Source organism: Alternaria alternata, assembly GCF_001642055.1.
Source record: "Alternaria alternata strain SRC1lrK2f unplaced genomic scaffold CC77scaffold_26, whole genome shotgun sequence".
In the NCBI taxonomy this organism is placed as follows: domain Eukaryota; kingdom Fungi; phylum Ascomycota; class Dothideomycetes; order Pleosporales; family Pleosporaceae; genus Alternaria; species Alternaria alternata.
The window spans coordinates 385,560-405,544 of NW_017306215.1; the positions used below are offsets into that span (position 1 = coordinate 385,560).

The following is a 19,985-nucleotide window of genomic DNA, read 5'->3' on the forward strand; positions in this document are numbered from 1 at the left end:
GTGACAGTGACCAAGTATACCCGCTCCCGATAATCTTAATCTTGCGCATCTCGAATCTCGAACCATCACCGCCGGGAGTCCGCATCCTAACGCACCACGCCCATTGTACGCCGCCACTCGCTATCCAAATACCCGGAAGCCTTCGCACACGCACCGTCGCACACCCACGCTACCTCGAGAAACAGCAATTCTCCTCAAAACGAGTGCTGCAAGCCAGCAATCCAACACCCCAAAAAAAGATGACAGACCGCATGATAATCGGGACCAACAAGTCGCCAACGAATCCCACACCACTATCCGCGCCACAAGAACAACAAGTAAAAGACCTATACTACAAGAATGTACGAGCAAAATGCGCAAAGGAGATTGAAACGTTTGCACAATGCGCATTGGGCCGGACATTTACCATGATCTACGCGTGCCGACAACCCCGTCTCGCGATGAACTCGTGCATGTTGCAATACCAGAATCAAGATGAATTGGACAAGGCGAGGCTGGAGTGGTTTGCCCTGGCTGAGGAGAGGAGACAGGTATGTTATTTTAACAACGAACAAACAAACATCTTGAGAAAGTTAGAAGATGGGCGGGTGGGGGCAATAAGCTAACGTTTTCATGTGTGTGACACAGGCGAGGATAGAGCACCAGAGGAAATTAGAAGATGCGAGGGAGAAACACAAAGAGTGGTGGAATCTGGATGAGTCGGGGCGTACGGTGGGAAAGGCGGCCGAGACGGTTAATGAAGCGGGGTTACGGCGACGCGAGGAGAATAGAGTTGATGCTAGTGGGGTTACAAGAGGAGGTGTTTATGGATCGAGATGACCGGTCGGTGGTGCCAGTCATGGGAGAGAAGAAAGAAAAAAAGGATGTGAGACGAAAGTGAATCTATTTGGCATGGTGAAAATGCATATTGGTATGGATTTCAATGCAGCCTGAGGATACCAATCCTCGAATTGCTTTGCAAAACGTTTCATCATGAGCGGAAAGCATATTTGTATTATAAACTGTAAATACTCGCTCCCAATTTTTTCAAGCAAAGAACAGAAAGCTTTTGGCCAGCTCTGGTATAACCCTTTTTGCAGCTCCGACTCCCCCCCAAAACGCCTTTACAAATGCTCGAGGTTTAAAGAAGCCCCCCGACCACTGAACCAACTAAGCCAAACGCCTTTTCTCCGTCATCCTAGCTGCTGCCTCGTGCAGTACGTGACTCTTGACTACCACGAGAACCCTCATACTACGAATTGTTCTCCCGATTAATCCCCATAGCCTCTTCAAACTCGTCATCATCGGCTTCTTCCTCCTCTTCGTCCATACCTCCCATATCAGTATCCTTGGCCTCTTCCTTTGTCCCTCCATTCGTAATAGCACCAACAGGTCCTCCACCAAACCCTCCTCCATTCCCAGCACCACCACCACCATCCAAATCCATCTCGTCGTCGTCGCCAACACCCTCATCAGCCACCTCCTCCTCGTCCTCCCACGCACCCTTAACCCCCCACCCCACACCCGTAAAACAATACCTCTCAGGCGGCAACCTAATCCCAAACTCCCTTTCCACCCTGGGTAACGCAATACGATTCCGCTCCTGCGCCACCTCGCTCATAAACTCTTTACCTAGCGTTGCTTGAAACGTGCCCGCCGCTCGCGCCCCCACAGCCGTCCTTAGCGCCGCTAGACTGACGCCCTCGCCCGAGTCTCCTTCGCCTCCTGCTCCTCCTGCTGCTGCTGCACCGCCGGCAGCGCGCTTCTTGGACCCAGATGTCGTGGGAAGTGGGGGCTCGTAGCTAATGGCGTCGGAGAGGATGGAAGACGTGTACCGGTAGGCGAAATCGAGGAGCTGGAGGGGCACGCGCTCCGTGTACGCGTGCACGCCCATGTTGGCGAGGATAAGGTGGATGAGCCGGGCGTCGCGTGGGCGCTTCGAGGTTCCCGGGTCGGACAGAGAAGTACCTGGAAAAGCGGGATTCATAGCTGTTGCGGTAGAAGTAGTCGTGGTATTAGGGTTTGTACCACCACCGTTTGTTTGGGATTGTTGTTGTTGCGATGGCTGTTGTTGTTGGGGCTGGGAGGGTGGAGGTTGTTGGGTCGGTGGACTGAGTGTAGGCGCATTAGCTGTTGCGGGCGGCGTTGAGATGCCATTTTGCATGTTTTCGGCGGCGGGTGACGCCATGGTGAAGGGTGGGTGGGTGGTGGTGGGGAGTTGCTATGTGGATGTAGTTGGGGCGGTTCGAGGTCGCGCGTCGGTGAAGTTGCGACGGACGCGAAGGCTTGGCGTGCGCATGCGGCTCAAGTTAGCTGGAATCTGGGGAGAGCTAAATGTTACGACTAGCGCGTCACATATCAAGGTCGTCAAGATGAGGGAAACATACTACGCAGTACTTGCACGTCCCTGAAGAACAAAGCAAGCGAGATATTTCGAGATGCTGCTGGAAAAAACTAGTCTTGATATTTGGCTGCAGACCCAGGACTTTACACATGGAGTGTAAAGACAGGAGAATATCCCCCCACATCCCTCCCCTTCGTCTCCTCCACCCACCCTCTAGATCAGTCATTCCTTAGTATAAACATCAAGTTTCAACAGACTCACGTGACCAAGATGGAAACGAAACATAGTCGTATGGATAGAATTAAATTCGTGACCCTCAAAAATTCTTCACACATCCCATCATCACCCAACGCCAACCCATGCCATGCTATGCAATCAACACACACAAAAAAAAGGGCAAATCTACCCTTATCCCCCCTCCGTCTATCCCGCCAACTACCTAGCCCGTGGAGTAGGTGATCTTTCTTTGACATTCAACTCCCTCATGCGTTCCACCGTCGTATCCAAGCCCATCTCAATCGATGGCGCAATACCCTCAATCTGCGTCCTCTCATCCTCTTCCTCATCATACTCATCTTCCACCTCCTCCTCATCTTCATACTGCCTATCAACGTAGTCGCCGCCTTCGATGCTTTCAACAACCGAGTCTTCCATTCCGCCATAATCGTCCCCTTCACCCATTTCGTCGAGCGACTCCCTACTCATATAGCTCGCCTCGAGATCCTCTCCGACTTCCGAGCCCATTTCGTCCTCACTGCGTATACTAGCCGCCTCCGTCTCGTCATCGTCATCGTCCTCTCCGCCTTCACTTTCGCTATCGGTAAAGTCGGCGATATCCAAAGGTTTCTCGCGCCAGTAGTTGAAGTCCGTATACGCCTCGCCGCCCGCGGGAACCAAGAGCCCGACGGGCGGGAAAAAGTGGTCTACAATCTCGCGCATACTGGCGTACCCCGTCTTGTAGCTGTTGAGCGAGAGCACGTCGAGACTGACCTCTGCATTCGAATTAATGGTAAAGATGCGCGTAGAAGGGATGTTGACGGATCGATAGCTCAACGCATCCGTAAAGCGATTTCCAAAGCCCGCGTAAAAAGGCGTTTGGTGCGCTGGCTTGTCAAACAATTGCATAATGTCTCGAAGACAAGCCATTTTGAAAACTTCGGGCTTGCGTAAATATATCTCGCGTCGTAGAGCTGCGATGGTGCGGTCGGGACTCATGATGACGGGGCCTTTGGGAAGTCGGTAGTTATCTTGTACCACGCCGTTCAGATACGCGCGCGTGGTGTCTGCTTGGCCGACGGACCGGGACGTGAGGTAGAAGATGTTGTACCCGTTGTTTACGATATCGGTGTAGAGTTTTGCGACACCTTGGTGTGTCCAGTCCCTCCCTATCATGTTCAACACGTGGCCTAGGGCATCTGATTTTGTTATTGTACCGTCAATGTCTGAGATTACGATTGGTACGTCGTGTTTCCAGTAGAACATGTATGCCTCACACTTGCTCCTGTTTACTGTAAAACTCATGGTGTTGGCACCGGGCTTGAGGTCCAGGGCCCGCAGTTGCTCGGATGTGAGACGCAGCGTCTTGGCGTAGGTTTTGGTCTCGGGTCTGGCTTTTGATTTCTGGGTAGAAGAGTTGGGCGAGTGTGGGGCAGAGGATCCCAGGGCGCTGTCCGAGTCTCGTCGCGTCGGGAATTGCGCCGTGTCGTCGCTGCGGCCGCTGTCGGATTGGTAGCCTGGGTCTGACAAGGCATCGGCGGATTGAAGAGCGGCTTCGTTGAGGACGTTCATGCTCGTCTTGGCCATGGCCGCTGCTTTGGCTTCCTCACTGCTATAGATCCAGAGGTTTCCATTCTCGTCGGCACCGATGAGGGCGCCGATGTCGTAGTCGCCTGCGAGTTCATCGGACAAGATGCGCCGGGCTATTACTTCGGCGCGCAAGGCATCCTCCTCGCTGCTCTTGTACCCCGTCATGTCGAGTTCGAGGTCGCCCGTCTCGGTGACCTTGTTAGGGATGTTGGAGGTAAAGAGCTTCTTGGAGAGCTTGATGGCGCGGGCGAGTGCTTCACTGGCTGACACGGGCGGTGGACTCGCTGAGCGGGTTGACCTGTTCCAAGCCGTGGCATCTTCCTTGCTGATCTGTAGCGGCCCTCTCTCGGGCCCTGTGCCATGTGCTTCTGTCCCCTCGAACGTCTTGGCGAAGCCGTCCTTGACCGAAGGAACCGTCTCATCCGTGCTGGCCCTTTGCATGTGGAAGCCGGACCAATCTCCCGACTTTGGCCGCCCAAATTCTGCCTCGGCGTGTATGCTGTCGGACGTGGGGACCGACATGGACATGCGCCCTCTCCTCCTGCTCACGCCAGCATTGTCTAGGTCGAAGGGCTCGGGCTCGTCGAAGGCGCGCTCCGAAGGCATCTCCACGGGCTTCTGCTCGGGACTCGCGGCGGGCGAGGCAATAGGCGACGTCTGCATCTCAGCGGGGATGGAGCGCGTCGTCTCGAAGACGAAAAAGGCCTCGCCCCCTTCGCCCAGCTTCATGGAATAGTCCTGCAGCTCGCCATTGACTCTGAACTCGACCTTCTTGTCCGACGGTCGCAGGATCTGGTACTTGCCGAAGCGGACGTGGAAGGGCGAACAGGCTAGGCTGCCATCTTCGTGCTCTACGACGATGGTATCGATGGCGCCGCTGAGGGTTGCGGGGTTGATGGAGTTCCAGCCCTTGGACACGCTGCCTGTGATGGATCGCACGTAATTCATAGTGGCTGTCTACGGGCTCAGCGGCCCTCTTGCGCGGTGCGGGAGAGGGGATAGGCGCCGAAGATGGTTTGTAGCGAGCGTCGGGAATGTACGTCAGAAGTGTTTTACAGATCAAGTGTGGTAGTGTCAGGAGTTTGCTGTCTTTCTTCACATGTCAGTGGGCCCTGGCTGCTTTCACCGAGGGAAGGAACCGGCGTTGTGTGCGAGACCAAGGGGAATCAGGAGTGAAAGTACTTTTGCGGTGATGTGCCTAGGCAAAGGGCAAGCTTGGGTATGCTGTCACCGCGCGCATCACGGGCCCAAGGACGTCAGGCCGAGATCATGGGATGCGAGTTGCCGGAGTAAGCGGCAAGCATTTCCAGAATCGACATCAGATGCGAGGTTATCTTTCACATGCTGCAAAGGAGCAAGCAGATTGGAGATAATTCGAGGCCTGCTTATATGTTGGGACAGCTACTGGCTCAACCACTTTCTGCTGCAGGGAGTGCGTAAAAGACATGTGAAGCACCTATCAATCGCGATGCATATTTTCCAGAAATGCATATTTTCTAGACCACACGACGCTTAAGCTTCCATGTTTGACAGCCACTGCCCCGCTAGCTTGTAGGAGCAAGCTGCAGGTTGAATGCGGAGGTGCAGGGTGGAGCAGCCAAGAAGTCGAAATGGCTTGTAGCTTCGGCCATTTGCGGCCGTGGCTGCACATGACGCCCGCTTGGATATCGCAAACTTCACCCACACACACTGATGGAGGCCATGTCTTCGTCGCTGTACTGGCCGCCGGATGTCGCTCGCTATGACATGGAAGCCCTCTTGTTCTCGTCGTCGGGGTGGCTCAGGACTGCATGCATCGTGTCGGCGCTCTTTTGGGTCGCCTTCCGCGCCTACCAGGTCCTCACGCAGCCTGTCGAGAAGCTGGTGCAGGTGCTTGGTCTCGAAGTCCCCGTCGCGCCCCTCGTCTCGCTCGCTGGAATCAAGGCAGACGGAGTGTTGCTCCACTGGAAACCGCCAGACCAGCGCACGTCTGTCCTGAAATATGTTATTCGAATCAATGGCATTGACATTGGCGACATATCACCCCAGGAATCCTCCATTACCATAGAGAACCTCCAGCCCGACCGCCACTACACCATCCGCATAGTCACGCTCAACTCGTCGAGCTTCCAAGCCCCCAGCGTCCCCATCCGCCTGCGAACCCTCCCCGCCGACTCGGATGACTTCTACGGCCCCCACCCGCCCAAAGACGCGCCTTCCCCCAGCGACGACAATGACTACACGCCCACGCCTATTATCCGCCCAAACAAGGCCCTCGCCGAGGTTGTCACCTCCGTCGCCGCCCCACCTATGACTCGCGAACACAGCAACAGCACCTCCCGCATGAGACGTCCGGATATCGGAAGGAGGGTCTCGCCAGCATCGCAAGAGGGAAGGCAAGCGCAAGAGGCAGAAGGCCCAGACTCTATTCGCCAGTTGACCGAGAAGTTGGATGCACTCAGACGCGAGTTGGACGACATGGAGCGTCAGATCCAGGACGAGGACCAAGAGTTTGTGACTCAGAAGGCCATCCTAGCCGACAAGCGCGACGAGAAGAAGGCTGCGTTGAAGGAAAAGGAAGACGCCAGTCGCGACTTGCGAAAAGAGGTGGCTAGTCTTGAGCGTCAAAACGCCGCTGCGCAGACCAGACGCACCCAGCAAGAGAGGGTTCTACGTCAAAAGGAAGCCGAGCGGAAGAAGCTCAAAGACGATGTTGCCAAGTGGACGAGGGAGGCGGGCGAACTCCGCGACACTGCCGAGAAGATCAAGAAGGAACAGTCCGAGTACCAATCAGCCTCCGAGAAGCGCGTCCAGGACCTCAAAGACAAGTATGCCGACGAGACACAGGCCAACAAAGTGCTCGAGGACGCAATTCGCGAAAAGGGTATTCACATCAAGGCTCTGGAGGAAGAGAGGCATAGGTTGGAACAAGGCCAAGAAGGCGCCGAAGCTACAGACGGTCCTGACAACGCCGAGAGGGAAGAGGACAATCGCTGGAGGATGACACTGGGTCTCCTGCAACAGCAATATGCTCAAGCTTGGTCGCTATACGCCGAAGCCGAAAGAGCTCACCAAGACGCTACAAGCAGGTTGACTTACATGCAGCAACGTCGTCTAAGCCAGCCCCAGCTCTTCTCGGGCCCACCTGTCCCAGAGATGGGTCCTGTCAGAAGGAACAGCCAACGTGCTCGTCCTCTCAGCATGCGCGAAGGACTTCTCTCCCAAGCTACTGGCGGATTCGTGCACACTTCGTCAGCTCCCTTCAACAGCATTCCAACGACCGCATCCCCGTCCTTCGCAACACCAACGCCTTATTTCAACCCGGTAAACGGCATGGCATTGCCTCCTCGTACATACAGTACTTCTTTTTCACAAACCGACTTCGAGTCCCTAACTGGCGGCGCACCTATGAGTCCGACTGCTGGCGCGTTACTCCCCGCCGGCCTCTTCGGTGACGATTTAGGACTCACAGAAGATGAATACGATGACCCAGGGCCACCCCAAGACCCCTCTCTAGATCCTTCGCCCAACATGCGTAATGTTCTCCCGGGCCTCGGAGCTCCGGGGACAATGAATCCTACGACACAGAATGGCAGCTCTCCCGCTTCACCACAAAGCGGGTCGCCTAGTGCTCTAGCCAGTCCTCGGGATAGCGCGGGCGAACTACAGTTTTACCCCAACATGACTAAGAATGACGATAACGTCGACAATGACCGCCGTTCTATACACTCGACCTCCTCCTCCTTCCAGATCAACAACAACCCCCAAGCCTCTCGTTTCGGCGGTCTCTTTGGCCTGAATCGCGCGCGCGGCAAGACGTTTTCTGATGACGGTCCTGCACTGGGGAGCCTGAAACCGAGTCAGAGTCAGAGCTTACCGCGGCAGGAACACGGTGTCGATGGTCTGGGTAACACTCACCGTCGTCGGGGCTCACACTCCGAAGGTGGTGCGTGGTACGACACTTTTATACGTACCAAGACGCAACCAATCGATTCCCTCAGCTCCCCTAAACACGTTGCAACACGCAAGCGCCCATTCAACATGTTTAGCAGCGCAAAAGCAGGTAACGAAGATCCTTGGTTGAGAAACATACTGGGTATGCAGCAGCCGCGTCCCTCATCGCCTGGGCGACAGGGAAGCACTAATTCTGGGGAAGGCATGGCGTTGCCGAGACCCAGTACAGAGAGTCAGACGCGGTTCGGCTGGAATGTGGATGCGTTTGGAGCAAGGAGTAGTCCATTGGGTGTGGATTGGAGCGTGAATAACACAAACACAACCTCGTGGTCTCGTCTCGGCTCTCGGCGTCCTAGCATGCAGCACACGAGCAGTGCGAATCTGATCAACGACGACGGTCTGCACGACGATGTCCTTGACTTTCCTTCCAACACTAGGAGTCCGACGCAAGCGCCGATTGGGACAAGACCGCAGAGTAGCGCGAGTCACATGCCCGCCCAACCGAGTACGAGTTCGCTGCCGCCGATTCCGCCGACGCCGCCCAAGCAGTTGAATCCTGCGGCGGCGAGCTTCACAATGTTCCAGCTGGGCAAGAAGACGGAGGAGGAGAGGGAGAAGAAGGCCAAGGAGAAGGAAGCGCGGAAGGCGGAGAAGGCGGAGAAGAAGGAAAAGGAAAAGGCGGAGAAGGCGGCGGAGAAGGCTGCCGCAAATGCGTCTCCGGGAATTGGTTATGACTCGAGGATGTCGCGTGATACACCGAGTATCATCTCCACGGCTGATGCAAGTGAAGCGGATGCTTCAGAGGCAGCAGCGAGTCCGAGAGAGAGTCTGGAGCGGCGTGTGAGCCACACTGCGTCCGACGCCGCTGGGTCCGTTGGCAAAGAGAGCTTCATGCAGAAGTTGACGCGAAAGGGCAGTACGAATCAGTTCTTGTCTTTTGGTGTTAAAAAGTTTTCTTCGAAGAGAAGTAATGCTGGGGACTCTGTCATTGTTCCTGCAACTCCGGACGAGGTGGAAGGAGGAGAAACTTCTAGTAGCGGATTCTTTGGGCTGGGCAAATCTACAGAGAGCGTTGGTGCTGGTAATAGTCCTTCTATTGGCACGCCAAAAGATAGAATGAGTGGGAGTATGTGGGGGAGTATTAAGAAGATTGGGAGGAACAAGGATAAGACGCCTAGTTTACATGAGAGTATTGCTAGTGAGGCGACTGGAGAAGGGGGGGAGGAAGATGAGGGTGGTGATGCTGTTGTTGCTGGTATTACTGAGGGGTCGAGGGCGTAAAGTAGTAGTAGTTAGTTGTTTCCTGCTGTAAAGCAGTAATGCTAAAGCTTTTTTTTATTCGTCATCATTACCACCCTTTTTTTTTTGTCTTTCTCTGAAGCGAGTAAATAGGGAGAGGATGCGGCCTGGGGTCATTGGGGAGGTCGGCGTCTTTTCTCTCAGTATCATGTTTGCGGAATTGTGTAATTCCCACTTGTCGTCTTGAGGCTCTCGAAGTCGTGTTGAAAACATATAGCTAAGATTAGGCTGCTGGTAAGACACTGAGGTTAGTGCTATGCTTCGGAAGAGATGCAAGATGGGTGGTCATTGGAGCGTTGTCTAGTCTTCGTGCTCATATTTGATGCGCTGGAACTCTGCTAATTACACTGAATCAGGCTCCGCAGAAGACATTCAAACTATGCTGGAATATATGGGCTAGTGCAAATGAGATGTTAAAAGAATGAGCAGATTCGACTCAGGCTGTTTTGCGGCTCCCGTGTCTCGATTGGAAATAGGTCTTACGTTCATGAGATGATTACTTGGATGCGGCACGGTAGCAAAGCTTCGGGGCTGACGTCAACAGCTTCCGCAAGCGAGCTCCATCTTCAAGCTACCCCGAGGCTCCTCTGCTCACCGTCTGGGAACTTCAACACCAGCTCTTGGCCCATGTCTCCGAAGACACGACAACCTATCTACAGCCGGATTGAGTGCTAGATTCAGTAGCGTTGCCGTGAGAAGGCCTGCTGCGGCATCCCCTCACCATTGGCAGACAGCTCAAAGTCTTGGTTTTTCCGACAACCGAGTCGACCAAACCAGAATGCGGTAGCGGCGTCAGCCCAAAACCTGGAGAAATGCGACGATCGCGGAAGCGAGAAGGTGCGGAGCCCCGCAAGATGATATCCAGGGCTTAGGTTCCTGAAAGTTCGGGCGAAATACTCCCGGAGCTGCTTGGCTGGTAAACATCCATGCTTTTGCAACCGGCTATATGAGGTCTGTTAGGGATCGACCAAAATAAAACGTTTGTTACCCCAGTCCGCCTTTCGCATTACGTCGCAATGGGTTTCAATACGCTTTCGTGCCAGCTTCTGCTAGCTGCGGCAACTGCTTCTGCAAAATGGATTGTACCAGGAGCGCGTTGGAGAGCTACCGATGGCACTCTTGTGAATGCGCACGCTGGCGGCATTACTGTTGATCAAGAGACTGGCAAGTTCTTCTGGTTCGGCGAGTACAAGATTGAGGGTCAGGAAGAGGGTGGTGGTGTCAGCGTGTACAGCTCTGATGATCTCGCGACATGGGAGCCTCACGGGTTGGCCTTGGAGCCTATTGAGGGCCACCCCTACATCTCCACAGAGGACATTATCCAAAGGCCAAAGGTTGTGTACAGCAAAGGCACTGGCCAGTACCATGTGAGAAATCCTCTGTGATCGACTGCATTGATCTCGCTAAACATGAACAGATGTGGTGGCACGCTGATAATTCCACTTACGGAGAGCTTCTCCAAGGTCTCGCTGTCTCAGACAACATCACCGGCCCATACGAGTTCGTCGATGCCACAGCACCACTCGGCAACTGGTCGCAAGACTTTGGTCTTTTCGTAGACCAGAAAGACGGTCGAGCATACTCGCTGTACTCTAATGGCGACCGCAGGGAAGGACGTGACGTATACCTGACTTCCTTCAACGAGAACATCACGGCTCTTGATGAAGTCGTCCATCGCTTTGACAAGTACGATCTGGAAGCACCGACGATCGTGCAAACCGACAAGAGCTACTTTGCGCTGATGTCGCACAAGACGGGTTATCGCCCAAACAGTAAGTACAGATGCTGAACACATGGCTATAATGCGTGCTAACTGATCTCAGACGTTGTTGCGTTCCGTGCCGACTCTCTTGCGGGCCCCTGGTCTCAACCCTTCATCATCGCACCATTGAACACCCGCACCTTCAACTCGCAATCAGGCCTGAATCTCCGGATCAACGGTACCAAGAAAACAACTTACATCTACATGGGTGACCAATGGGACTCCAACAGTCTCTGGGAAAGCAGATACATCTGGCTGCCACTTGAAATCGACGAAGAGAAAAAGTCTGTCGAACTCAAGTGGTACGACGTTTGGGACCTCGATGTCGAGACGGGAGAAGTCACTGCTATCAACGGCACAACTTACTATGGTAAAAACGCCACCACCACTGGCGAAGCGTACCACCAAGAAGCCACTTTTGGCAGCGACGGCGTCATCGTAACCGGCATCTACGGCAACGACAGCAAGGTAACCTTCTCCAACATCGAAGGCGCAGGCAAACCCCAGTGGGTCTCCTTCTACTACCAGAACACGGATGACATGGGCTTCGGCGACCAGCCCGGTGGCACACCCGATCGTATCAACGGAACGTGGCAGCTTCGCCGCATCTCGAGCGTCATTGTGAACAACAAGACGGAGGAGCTGCAGTCGCTGTACCAGAGGGACACACACAAGGGGATTATTTTGAGCACACCGCTAATGTTGAACTTGGAGGAGGGGAGCCACAATACTATTACTATAGGCGGTCTGGATAACGGACAGGATGTCAAGGGAGCGGACATTGATCGCATTGTGGTGTATCCGCCTGAGGAGTAGTGTGATGAATGATCATGATAGAGGCTTCTTCAATCAATGTGTTGAATGCCTGTAATTTGAATTTAACAAATATTGAAGCCTCTGATGTAATACAGATATTTATGGTCGTATCAATAGTGGATATATAGCTTTCAGCGAGCGATTGTTCGACGTTTGCTCAAGCAACCATACCTAGTCTAATTGAACCTCCAGGCCTCAAGTTAGAGATATCTGTGTGTGAATTGGTGTCCACATGTTAGGGGAAACGTCTCTCACCTTTACCCAACTCCTACGCAGTAGCATGTCCTAGTCGCAGACCTTCAGACAAAGCCTCGCGGTGCTCAACAAGCCACTCTCTCACAGTTTTCGGTTTCCTCCCAATCGTCCTCTCGACAAAGTTGTTAAGCGCCCAACATACCTCATTTGCTTGCTCGAAATTAAAAAAATGCCACATGCTTTTCACGGCAAACGGGCCCAAGATTGGTTCATAGAAGCGCACAAACGACTCCTCACTATCATCATAAGGAATATGGCCACCCAATACGTCACCGAGAATAACAGCAATCTCATGAAATTCCAACCAGTCCGCCCCATTATTCATGGTATGAAATTGCCCAATATGCTTCGCATCATGCGAAAGCAATAACTGTCCTGCCACCTCCGCAATATCCCTCGGATCAATGAACGGAACGCGATGCTCAGGCCAGATGAGCTTTCCCTCAGCCTGTACTGACTTGATCTGCAGGAAAAAGTTATCCATGAACGAAGCACCGCTGTTGATGTATGTCACCGGTAGGCCACTCTCGTCCAGGATTGCTTTGGCGATAGGATGCTGGACTGGTAGGCTCCTTCCGCCCTGAAGAGCGGTTGGGATGCGATGCCTGTTGAATTCGGGGAACATGCCAAGGAGGCGGATGATGTGGATCACAGAGTTGGATTTCTTGAAGGCGGTGACGATGTTGGTCATGGCGAGCTGTTCGTCCGTTGCGGAGGGCGTGATGAGAAACACTCCTTGTACGTCGGAGGTCGCGCGCTCCAGAGAGGGGAGATCGAAGAAGTTGGCTACGACTACCTCGGCGAGAGGGAAGTCTTTTTGCAGGCCTTGTACTTTCTCGAGAGCACTTGTTACGAGTCGGAGCTTCACATGCGGGTCTCTCTGGGTAAGGTAGGTCGTGAGTGGTTTGCCGATGTGGCCGCTAGCACCGAAAATGAGGATTCTCGATAGAGTGGGTTTCGTAGTCATAGACATCTTGAAGTTTCAGAGCGAATGCTCGTGCGGCAGTGGTGCAGGTACGGGGTTTTTCCCCTGGGAGGCATTAAATCTTATGAGAGGGTATGCTCATCAGTCTTGCTAACGATTGAGCCGATCGGCTGACTTGATGCCTACTTGAGCGCACCGGTGACATTACGCGCTCCATGGAAGCGCGCAAGTCCCTACTCGTCGCATGTTAGCCAATCAAGCCGCTGATAGGCTTCATTGCTGGCAAGTGTAACGCGAATGCTCCTGTGTACGACGAGTTCTCGACGCTTTGGGCAAACTTGCACAAATGGCCAGGAGTATGTACAAAACTTTAATCTGCGAGCTACGTGTTAGCAGGAGATGAAGGCCATGGAGTTTTGTTGACTTACCAGCATATTGTTCCATGTTTCTGACCAACAAAGTTGTGTCTTGCGTGTTGGTAGGGTCCGATTTTACCTACGAGATGCATCGCATAATGCTCTACAATGGTTGTAACAGCTGCTATGGCTCTTTGCTCTCTGCGCAACACTCATGTGGATAGTAAGTTGCAAGACTTCTCCTAATTCTTTCTCAATGCATTCAAGGGACCGATAGGATTCAGGTCACATCGATTGCTAGACACATAGATCGCTGAATTTACAACGTTAGTCTCCTTACAGCAAGTCGGAATTATCACGGCTGGCATGCATTCTCCAAGCAAACGAGATTGTTATTGAGATTCGGTATATTACCAGCATTGTCCTGATAGCCGCTCTTTCCTTTCCGCCTGTTGGTCGCTCGTGTTCTGATGCTGTGGCCGCGCTCCGCGGACCCCGCGTGAAGTTCTCCTTCGAAGGCGATTGCAGACATGTTCCTTGTACGACATCATCTGAACAGTCCATGTTTCACCTCGTACAACATTAAAGTTGTTATGGTAAGGATATTTCGTCCGACAGAATAGCATATTAGCCCCTCGGTCGTATTTGTACGATATTCGCCATCTTAGCTTGGCAGGTCGGAGCCTGATGTGCACCGACATACCGAAGCGGCTCACCCTACGTTTTGAGCCTCCGATTACACCTGCGCCTCCTTAACGCGTGCCGCGTGTCGATACGGGCTTTGCTTGTAATTGTTGGAGGTTAAGATTCATAGCGAATGTTGTTGTACGAAATTCTTTTCTTGGCAGAATTGAGATGTGATGATGCCGCCGACTCGACAACATTATGTACGCGGACGAGCTCCAAGCACATACTCTGTGGTATCTGGCGGCGTATATAACAGAGGCTCGATCTTTGCTGCGCTGCTCATGCTTTTCATGTTGTGCTATCCGCTCTCCTGTCCTACTATCCATAATTCAACCCACAACTGTCAATTCTTTCCTCACCATGCCATCGCCAGAGAAACACGCTAAAGTTCTTATTGCAGGTGGGAGCGTTGCAGGCTTAGCCCTGGCAAACATGCTTGAGAAGATTGGCGTCGAATACCTGGTTCTCGAGAAGTACAACAATATTGCTCCTAATTTAGGAGCCAGCATCGGTATCTTCCCAAATGGTTTTCGCATCCTGGACCAACTTGGATGCTTTGACGCGATTAGTAAATTGGTAGAAGGGGCAGATGGGTTTGAGCTCTTGGAGATGAGGAATGAGCTTGGCAAAACGATACAACGTCTCGAGAAAGCATCGCAGAAGATTCAGCATCGGTAAGGCGGACTTCGTGCGATAAAACATTGCAAGCCGGCAGCGCTTTAGATACTGACTATGGATAGCATAGCTTACGCGCCCGTCTTTATCGATCGGCAGATGCTCATCAAGATCCTATACGACAACCTCAAGGATAAATCACCAGCTCTTACCGGAAAGGGCGTTCAACACGTCGAACAATTTCCTGGTGGCGTCCGAGTACGAACGACAGATGGGAGCGTCTTTACCGGTGAACTCCTTGTCGGCGCCGATGGCATCCACAGCACCGTCAGAAAGGAGATGTGGAGGGAAGCGGATCAAGCCCGTCCAGATCACTTCCCCCTGTCTGATCGAACGAATACAGCGACCAAATACTGTTGCATATTCGGTATCTCGAGAGCTAACAGCAAGGTTCCCAAATTCTCTTCATGTAATGTGATGGGTCGTGGTTACTCATACCTCATTGCTAGCGGACCGAATCATCGCATCTATTGGTTTCTTTTCAAGAAACTACCGGGCGTGTTGTACGGCATCGAAAAGATTCCGCGCTATACAGAGGCCGAGAGGGATGCATTAGCCGCAGAACACGCAGATGATATGTTGAACGAAGAATTACGATTCGGTGAGCTCTATGCGGATCGGACAACAGCAACACTTCAGGCTCTGCCGGAAGTCGTTTTCTCCAAGTGGCATTACGGTCGCGTCATAACGATCGGAGATGCTGCACACAAGGCATGTCAAACAATATCTACATGTTACTGGTTTATTGTTAACGAAATCACAGTTCAATCCTATTGGAGGCCAAGGTGGAAACAGCGCAATCGAAGACGCTGCAGTACTAACAAATCAGCTCTCCAAGCTAGCTCCAACTGATGGAGAAGACCGACCTTGGAGTGATGACGATATCAGCGAAGCCCTCGAACATACATTTTCCCTCCGTTACGATCGAGTCGCCTCTCTGCTAAAAACGTCGCATGATCTGCAGACCTTGCAATCATTAGACAGCTTCTTCACGAGGATACTCGCTAAATTTGTCATACCTCGTTCCAGCCCGGATTCCGTTTTGGACATGTTCAGCATGACCGCTCGACCGGCCGCGCGGCTCGAGATGGTCGATGTCCCAGATCGACCACATACTGAATTGTATGATGACGAAAAGCCCACGACATCTGTATCACCAAAAAGAATGTCTCCGATCTTGACCTACGGTGCATTCACACTCCTCTCTACCATTGTTCTAGTCCAGCTACAGGCCCACAAACTGGGCCAAATTTGGAAGTTGTACTAGACTTACAGCCCAAAGTTTTCTGCTTTGTTACAGCCTTTGTACACTATCAATAGATTTTTGATTTAGAATGCGATACCTAAGTTAGCTCGAATACGATATGTTTCTGTCGTACTCATTGCGTAGTTTTAGTGTTGAAGTAACTTAAACAGCCGTTAGGCCTACATAGCTCGTGTAGCGCGCACAGACGTAATTGATAGCAGCATCATTCAATTGCAGTGCTCCACTCTAGGCAACAGTCAACTCCTTCATGATTCACCTGTCTCTTCCATTGACATCACGTATATCTTTGCATCGCCATGGATATACCGAAGGTCTGTTCGGCTCCGTTCGATCTGAGAGCGCCTTCGCTCCTGACCTTGCCGGCGGAGATCCGCAACAGCATCGACGAGTACATTTTCACTCGGCCCGAATCAATCCTGATACACGATGCCGACTTCTATTACAACAGCGGATCGTATGGGTGCGAAAACAATGGCCACTTCTTATTTCCCAAGCATACATTCAGCAGCGACGAAGAGGAGCAAGTCTACCAGTCTAAAAAGACGCGCTGCAGCAAAAGCTTGAAGGGTTGAGAGACAAGATCAGATGCCGAGAAGGAGAACGTGCTTCTCTTCAGACATGAGGCATCACTTGAATTATCCTGTTGAAGTCGTGTCGCCAAATGTACCACGAGACATCTAGTATCTTATACTCCAAGAATACATCCGTCGTCTCCCAAGTGCGCGAACGTGCTCCCCACGAAGAATGGAAGGCGTGTGAAAGCGAGAATCGTCGTGACTACCACCTAGTATTGTACACTCCGAAATGGCTGGCTTCACTTGGTTTCCAAATTAGACAGTTGAGGAAGGTAGTCATAGACGTGCCAGCAGACACATATGTTTACTCGGACGCAAAACCAGATTGGTTACCGCTACTAAGAGCTATCTGGGACGGACTTCCGATGCGATGCGATATCAGTTTCGCTCACACTGGGAGGAGAACGAAATTTCATCCAGTACGCAATTCTTGGGGTCTCATGCCAATCGCTACCCGATTGAATAGAGCACTTAACGCTCTGGCCCAAGACAACACATTACGTCTTCGACGTTATTCAATCTCAAGGTCGCTCATGTCATCTGTCACAATATCTGTAGGCGGCAATTCTGGCTGCGTGAAGTTTTACATAGGACCGCGGAGCATCTCACGCGGCTTCTGGATCGACGAAGCATCCGGAAACGCGGTTTGGCTCACCCCCGAGACAATCACGTCACCTATGGATCTTCCTTTACAAGTAAAAGACATCGTTTGTCGCCATGTGTTCGCGCATGAACCAAGGCTCCGAATTGTCGTGAACAGCTTGAATCCTCTAGGTTGTCACCGAGCCGTGTTCGATGTTTCCTGGGATTTTCGGGTGTCTTTCATTAGATCAGTCGCCACTGACATCCCGATCATTGTTGAGCTTGAAGCAGCACCAGCAGATATGGACTACAACGCTTTAGACCCTTTCAGAAGATATTCGCTCATTGCAAGAGCTCCATTGAAACGGGATCTGTATCACAAAAGAATGGCACACCTACCAGATCTTCTAAGCTCTCACGACAGCCTCATCAGCCAAATTATTCAAGAAACCGTCAGAGACCGCTATCGTGAAGAGCAGGACAATGACAGGACTACACTGCTAATTCGTGTCCCACTCGTCCGCCCTGCCAAACCTACAGACATCTGTATCAATATAAGTGTTCCGCTCAGTTGGCTCGAGGGGATTGGACACAAGAATTGCAGAGATGAGGTTCCCCTCGTGATCCAGCTCGAATACACTAACGGACGGGAGCTGTACTACGAGACTAATAACACTACGATTGGGCAATTGAAGGTGCAAATATTTCTGTCTTTCACGGGCATGCTCAATCGACATCCACGAAAGGAAGAAAGTGGGCCAGAACTACCAGAACTGTGGATTGATGGACATGCAAACCTTGTGGATCTGGCCTCACCATCGATGGGATTTCGGTCCAGTCAGACGGATTCCATGGAGTCTGAATTTAGCAAAAGACATATCAAGAGTATTTTGGAAGACATTGAAGCTCGTCATAGCTTGAAGGACCAGTTGTACTGCGTCATGTATGGTTCATATCCGTGCATGTGCCGCGCATGGAGATCATTGCGGCCATGGGCAGAGTCTGTTTGGAGAAAGGAGCAGTTGTAGATCGAGAAAGATGAACAGAGTCATGTCTGATACAGATACGTGGCAGATCGAACTCAAAGATGTTCGCATCCGATCAATCCTGAACACCTTGGATCAAATTCTTGATACCCTCACCCTTGGACGTCTTCTCCCACGCCTCAGTCGCCTTCTCAAACGGCGTGATTGAACTGATCAAAGGCTTTACATCAATCAAACCCTTCTCCAAAAACCGCACAGCAAGCTCGTAGTCTCCAGCACCATATCGGAAGCACCCTCTCACCATGAGCTCCTTCTGACTCATAGCCACAATTGGAAATTCAATCTTCGGCTTTCCAAGCCCAGTCTGAACGTACTTGCCACCTGGCTGCACAACATCTATACCCATATCGATGCTGGAAGTTGCACCGGAGGCTTCGATAACAGTATCTACGAGACCGCCAGTGGTATCAATGCCGGATTCCATGAGATCGAACTTCTTGAGTAGCTGTTCGGCATTCTCTTCTGGGCTTGCTTCGGTCGATGAGCAGAACGTCTCGCATTTGAGGTAATCGGCTGCAAACTCCAGCTTCTTTTCCAGGATATCGACGATAATGATGCGATGCGCGCCGAATTGACGAGCAACCGCCGCGCAAAACAGTCCAATCGTTCCACTTCCCATCACCACGACCGTTTCGCCAGGTCGCACATCGGCCAGCTTGACTGCATGAACAGCGACAGCGAGTGGTTCCACAAGAACGGCTTCGTCCAAACCCATCTGATCAGGAATCTTGTACAAAAAGTCCTCCGCGCTCCGAAAGTACTTCGACAGTGTGCCTTGCGTATCAGGCGGGCCAGGGGCGGCAGCGAAGCGCATGCTGCGACACATGTTGTAGACTCCAGATTTGCACGCTTTGCATATGCGACAAGGCATGCCTGGTTCGATGGCTACGCGATCACCGGGTTTGACGCTTTTGACGGATGAGCCGACGGAGTGGATGGTGCCTGAGGCTTCGTGTCCCATCACGATGCCGGTACAAGGGTTGATCATTTTGCCGATGCCGCCATGGTGCCAGAAGTGAACCTGAGTGTTTGGTCAGTCGGTTGGGATGGCTACATTACGGGGAATGTTGTCGTGGATGAGAGTGGTGGTGATGGTCTTACATCGCTTCCGCAAACTCCAACGTAGTTGATGCGGACTATCACATCGTGAGCGTCAACCAACTCCGGTATCGCGGCGTCTTGAATCTTCGCGGTCTTCGGTCCGTACAATACTACGGATGGATTTTGCATGATGTTGTTATTATTGATAGTGTTAGGTGTATAGCTTGAGAAATCACTATCTGGTTCAGGATGCGCAGAGAAAGACGTATGCGTATGTCAACAGGGCAAACGTAGAGCATCTCTTATATGTACCCTGTCCGAATATTAGGCCTGCAATGAGAATCGTTATCGACCGTAATCCGCGCCCCAAAGCGGGGACAAGGGTTGTAGACGCGTGTAGCTTCCCCGCATCCTGAATTCCATCGTCTAACCCCACATATCCCGCAATGTTCAAAAAATTCACTCGGTGCAGAATGCAGTTCCGATACTTGGTTGAAATGCTCAACGTACGTGAGATGACATCATCATCATGGGTGGGGACTGGCACTCAGAGTTGAGAAAGCGCGTGTTACGGCCATGTTGCTCAATTCAGGCTGCGATCACTTTGTCGTGATTCGACTGCTCTATTTTCTGTGGA

The 19,985-nt window shown here is 52.1% G+C and overlaps 9 protein-coding genes across 9 annotated transcripts; 5 read left to right on the forward strand and 4 right to left on the reverse strand.

Moving 5' to 3' along the window:
* Position 1: 1 nt before the first annotated feature.
* Positions 2 to 1,025, forward strand: CC77DRAFT_465770 (hypothetical protein). The gene is made up of 2 exons (XM_018531804.1): positions 2 to 530; positions 628 to 1,025. Exons 1-2 carry the CDS (start codon positions 240 to 242, stop codon positions 817 to 819), a joined length of 483 nt encoding a protein of 160 aa, XP_018380794.1. The 5' UTR covers positions 2 to 239; the 3' UTR covers positions 820 to 1,025.
* Positions 969 to 2,250, reverse strand: CC77DRAFT_1025111 (TFIID-31kDa-domain-containing protein). The gene has a single exon (XM_018526003.1). The coding sequence runs from the start codon at positions 2,165 to 2,167 to the stop codon at positions 1,232 to 1,234; it is 936 nt and encodes a 311-aa protein (XP_018380795.1). The 5' UTR covers positions 2,168 to 2,250; the 3' UTR covers positions 969 to 1,231.
* A 459-nt stretch (positions 2,251 to 2,709) lies between these two features.
* CC77DRAFT_1044208 (nuclear elongation and deformation protein 1) lies at positions 2,710 to 5,447 on the reverse strand. The gene has a single exon (XM_018527343.1). The coding sequence runs from the start codon at positions 5,075 to 5,077 to the stop codon at positions 2,759 to 2,761; it is 2,319 nt and encodes a 772-aa protein (XP_018380796.1). The 5' UTR covers positions 5,078 to 5,447; the 3' UTR covers positions 2,710 to 2,758.
* Positions 5,448 to 5,599: 152 nt separating this feature from the next.
* On the forward strand, positions 5,600 to 9,370 carry CC77DRAFT_465848 (hypothetical protein). The gene has a single exon (XM_018531805.1). The coding sequence runs from the start codon at positions 5,822 to 5,824 to the stop codon at positions 9,341 to 9,343; it is 3,522 nt and encodes a 1,173-aa protein (XP_018380797.1). The 5' UTR covers positions 5,600 to 5,821; the 3' UTR covers positions 9,344 to 9,370.
* Positions 9,371 to 9,901: 531 nt separating this feature from the next.
* On the forward strand, positions 9,902 to 12,059 carry CC77DRAFT_1054267 (galactan 1,3-beta-galactosidase). The gene is made up of 3 exons (XM_018527784.1): positions 9,902 to 10,728; positions 10,779 to 11,133; positions 11,185 to 12,059. Exons 1-3 carry the CDS (start codon positions 10,378 to 10,380, stop codon positions 11,937 to 11,939), a joined length of 1,461 nt encoding a protein of 486 aa, XP_018380798.1. The 5' UTR covers positions 9,902 to 10,377; the 3' UTR covers positions 11,940 to 12,059.
* A 69-nt stretch (positions 12,060 to 12,128) lies between these two features.
* CC77DRAFT_1025114 (NAD(P)-binding protein) lies at positions 12,129 to 13,192 on the reverse strand. Its single transcript, XM_018526004.1, has one exon. It carries the CDS (start codon positions 13,165 to 13,167, stop codon positions 12,208 to 12,210), a length of 960 nt encoding a protein of 319 aa, XP_018380799.1. The 5' UTR covers positions 13,168 to 13,192; the 3' UTR covers positions 12,129 to 12,207.
* Positions 13,193 to 14,240: 1,048 nt separating this feature from the next.
* On the forward strand, positions 14,241 to 16,194 carry CC77DRAFT_1025115 (FAD/NAD(P)-binding domain-containing protein). The gene is made up of 3 exons (XM_018526005.1): positions 14,241 to 14,836; positions 14,903 to 15,548; positions 15,601 to 16,194. Exons 1-3 carry the CDS (start codon positions 14,523 to 14,525, stop codon positions 16,102 to 16,104), a joined length of 1,464 nt encoding a protein of 487 aa, XP_018380800.1. The 5' UTR covers positions 14,241 to 14,522; the 3' UTR covers positions 16,105 to 16,194.
* Positions 16,195 to 16,353: 159 nt separating this feature from the next.
* Positions 16,354 to 16,811, forward strand: CC77DRAFT_1025116 (hypothetical protein). The gene has a single exon (XM_018526006.1). It carries the CDS (start codon positions 16,401 to 16,403, stop codon positions 16,674 to 16,676), a length of 276 nt encoding a protein of 91 aa, XP_018380801.1. The 5' UTR covers positions 16,354 to 16,400; the 3' UTR covers positions 16,677 to 16,811.
* Positions 16,812 to 18,358: 1,547 nt separating this feature from the next.
* CC77DRAFT_1099313 (GroES-like protein) lies at positions 18,359 to 19,846 on the reverse strand. The gene is made up of 2 exons (XM_018529995.1): positions 19,409 to 19,846; positions 18,359 to 19,328 (listed from the first exon to the last, which is right to left on the reverse strand). The coding sequence occupies exons 1-2, from the start codon at positions 19,535 to 19,537 to the stop codon at positions 18,363 to 18,365; spliced, it is 1,095 nt and encodes a 364-aa protein (XP_018380802.1). The 5' UTR covers positions 19,538 to 19,846; the 3' UTR covers positions 18,359 to 18,362.
* Between the last annotated feature and the right edge of the window lie 139 nt (positions 19,847 to 19,985).

What these genes read in the sequence shown, in the direction of transcription:
- CC77DRAFT_1025116 (XM_018526006.1), top strand. Translation starts at nt 16,401, where the DNA reads ATGGATATACCGAAGGTCTGTTCGGCTCCGTTCGATCTGAGAGCGCCT.
- CC77DRAFT_1025115 (XM_018526005.1), top strand. Translation starts at nt 14,523, where the DNA reads ATGCCATCGCCAGAGAAACACGCTAAAGTTCTTATTGCAGGTGGGAGC. An exon ending in TCGCAGAAGATTCAGCATCG is followed by an intron (nt 14,837 to 14,902) that starts GTAAGGCGGACT and finishes GACTATGGATAG; the next exon opens with CATAGCTTACGCGCCCGTCT. An exon ending in TCGGAGATGCTGCACACAAG is followed by an intron (nt 15,549 to 15,600) that starts GCATGTCAAACA and finishes ACGAAATCACAG; the next exon opens with TTCAATCCTATTGGAGGCCA.
- CC77DRAFT_1025114 (XM_018526004.1), bottom strand. Translation starts at nt 13,167, where the DNA reads ATGTCTATGACTACGAAACCCACTCTATCGAGAATCCTCATTTTCGGT.
- CC77DRAFT_1054267 (XM_018527784.1), top strand. Translation starts at nt 10,378, where the DNA reads ATGGGTTTCAATACGCTTTCGTGCCAGCTTCTGCTAGCTGCGGCAACT. An exon ending in AAGGCACTGGCCAGTACCAT is followed by an intron (nt 10,729 to 10,778) that starts GTGAGAAATCCT and finishes AAACATGAACAG; the next exon opens with ATGTGGTGGCACGCTGATAA. An exon ending in GACGGGTTATCGCCCAAACA is followed by an intron (nt 11,134 to 11,184) that starts GTAAGTACAGAT and finishes AACTGATCTCAG; the next exon opens with ACGTTGTTGCGTTCCGTGCC.
- CC77DRAFT_1099313 (XM_018529995.1), bottom strand. Translation starts at nt 19,537, where the DNA reads ATGCAAAATCCATCCGTAGTATTGTACGGACCGAAGACCGCGAAGATT. An exon ending in TTGGAGTTTGCGGAAGCGAT is followed by an intron (nt 19,329 to 19,408) that starts GTAAGACCATCA and finishes CCAAACACTCAG; the next exon opens with GTTCACTTCTGGCACCATGG.
- CC77DRAFT_1025111 (XM_018526003.1), bottom strand. Translation starts at nt 2,167, where the DNA reads ATGGCGTCACCCGCCGCCGAAAACATGCAAAATGGCATCTCAACGCCG.
- CC77DRAFT_465770 (XM_018531804.1), top strand. Translation starts at nt 240, where the DNA reads ATGACAGACCGCATGATAATCGGGACCAACAAGTCGCCAACGAATCCC. An exon ending in TGGCTGAGGAGAGGAGACAG is followed by an intron (nt 531 to 627) that starts GTATGTTATTTT and finishes TGTGTGACACAG; the next exon opens with GCGAGGATAGAGCACCAGAG.
- CC77DRAFT_465848 (XM_018531805.1), top strand. Translation starts at nt 5,822, where the DNA reads ATGGAGGCCATGTCTTCGTCGCTGTACTGGCCGCCGGATGTCGCTCGC.
- CC77DRAFT_1044208 (XM_018527343.1), bottom strand. Translation starts at nt 5,077, where the DNA reads ATGAATTACGTGCGATCCATCACAGGCAGCGTGTCCAAGGGCTGGAAC.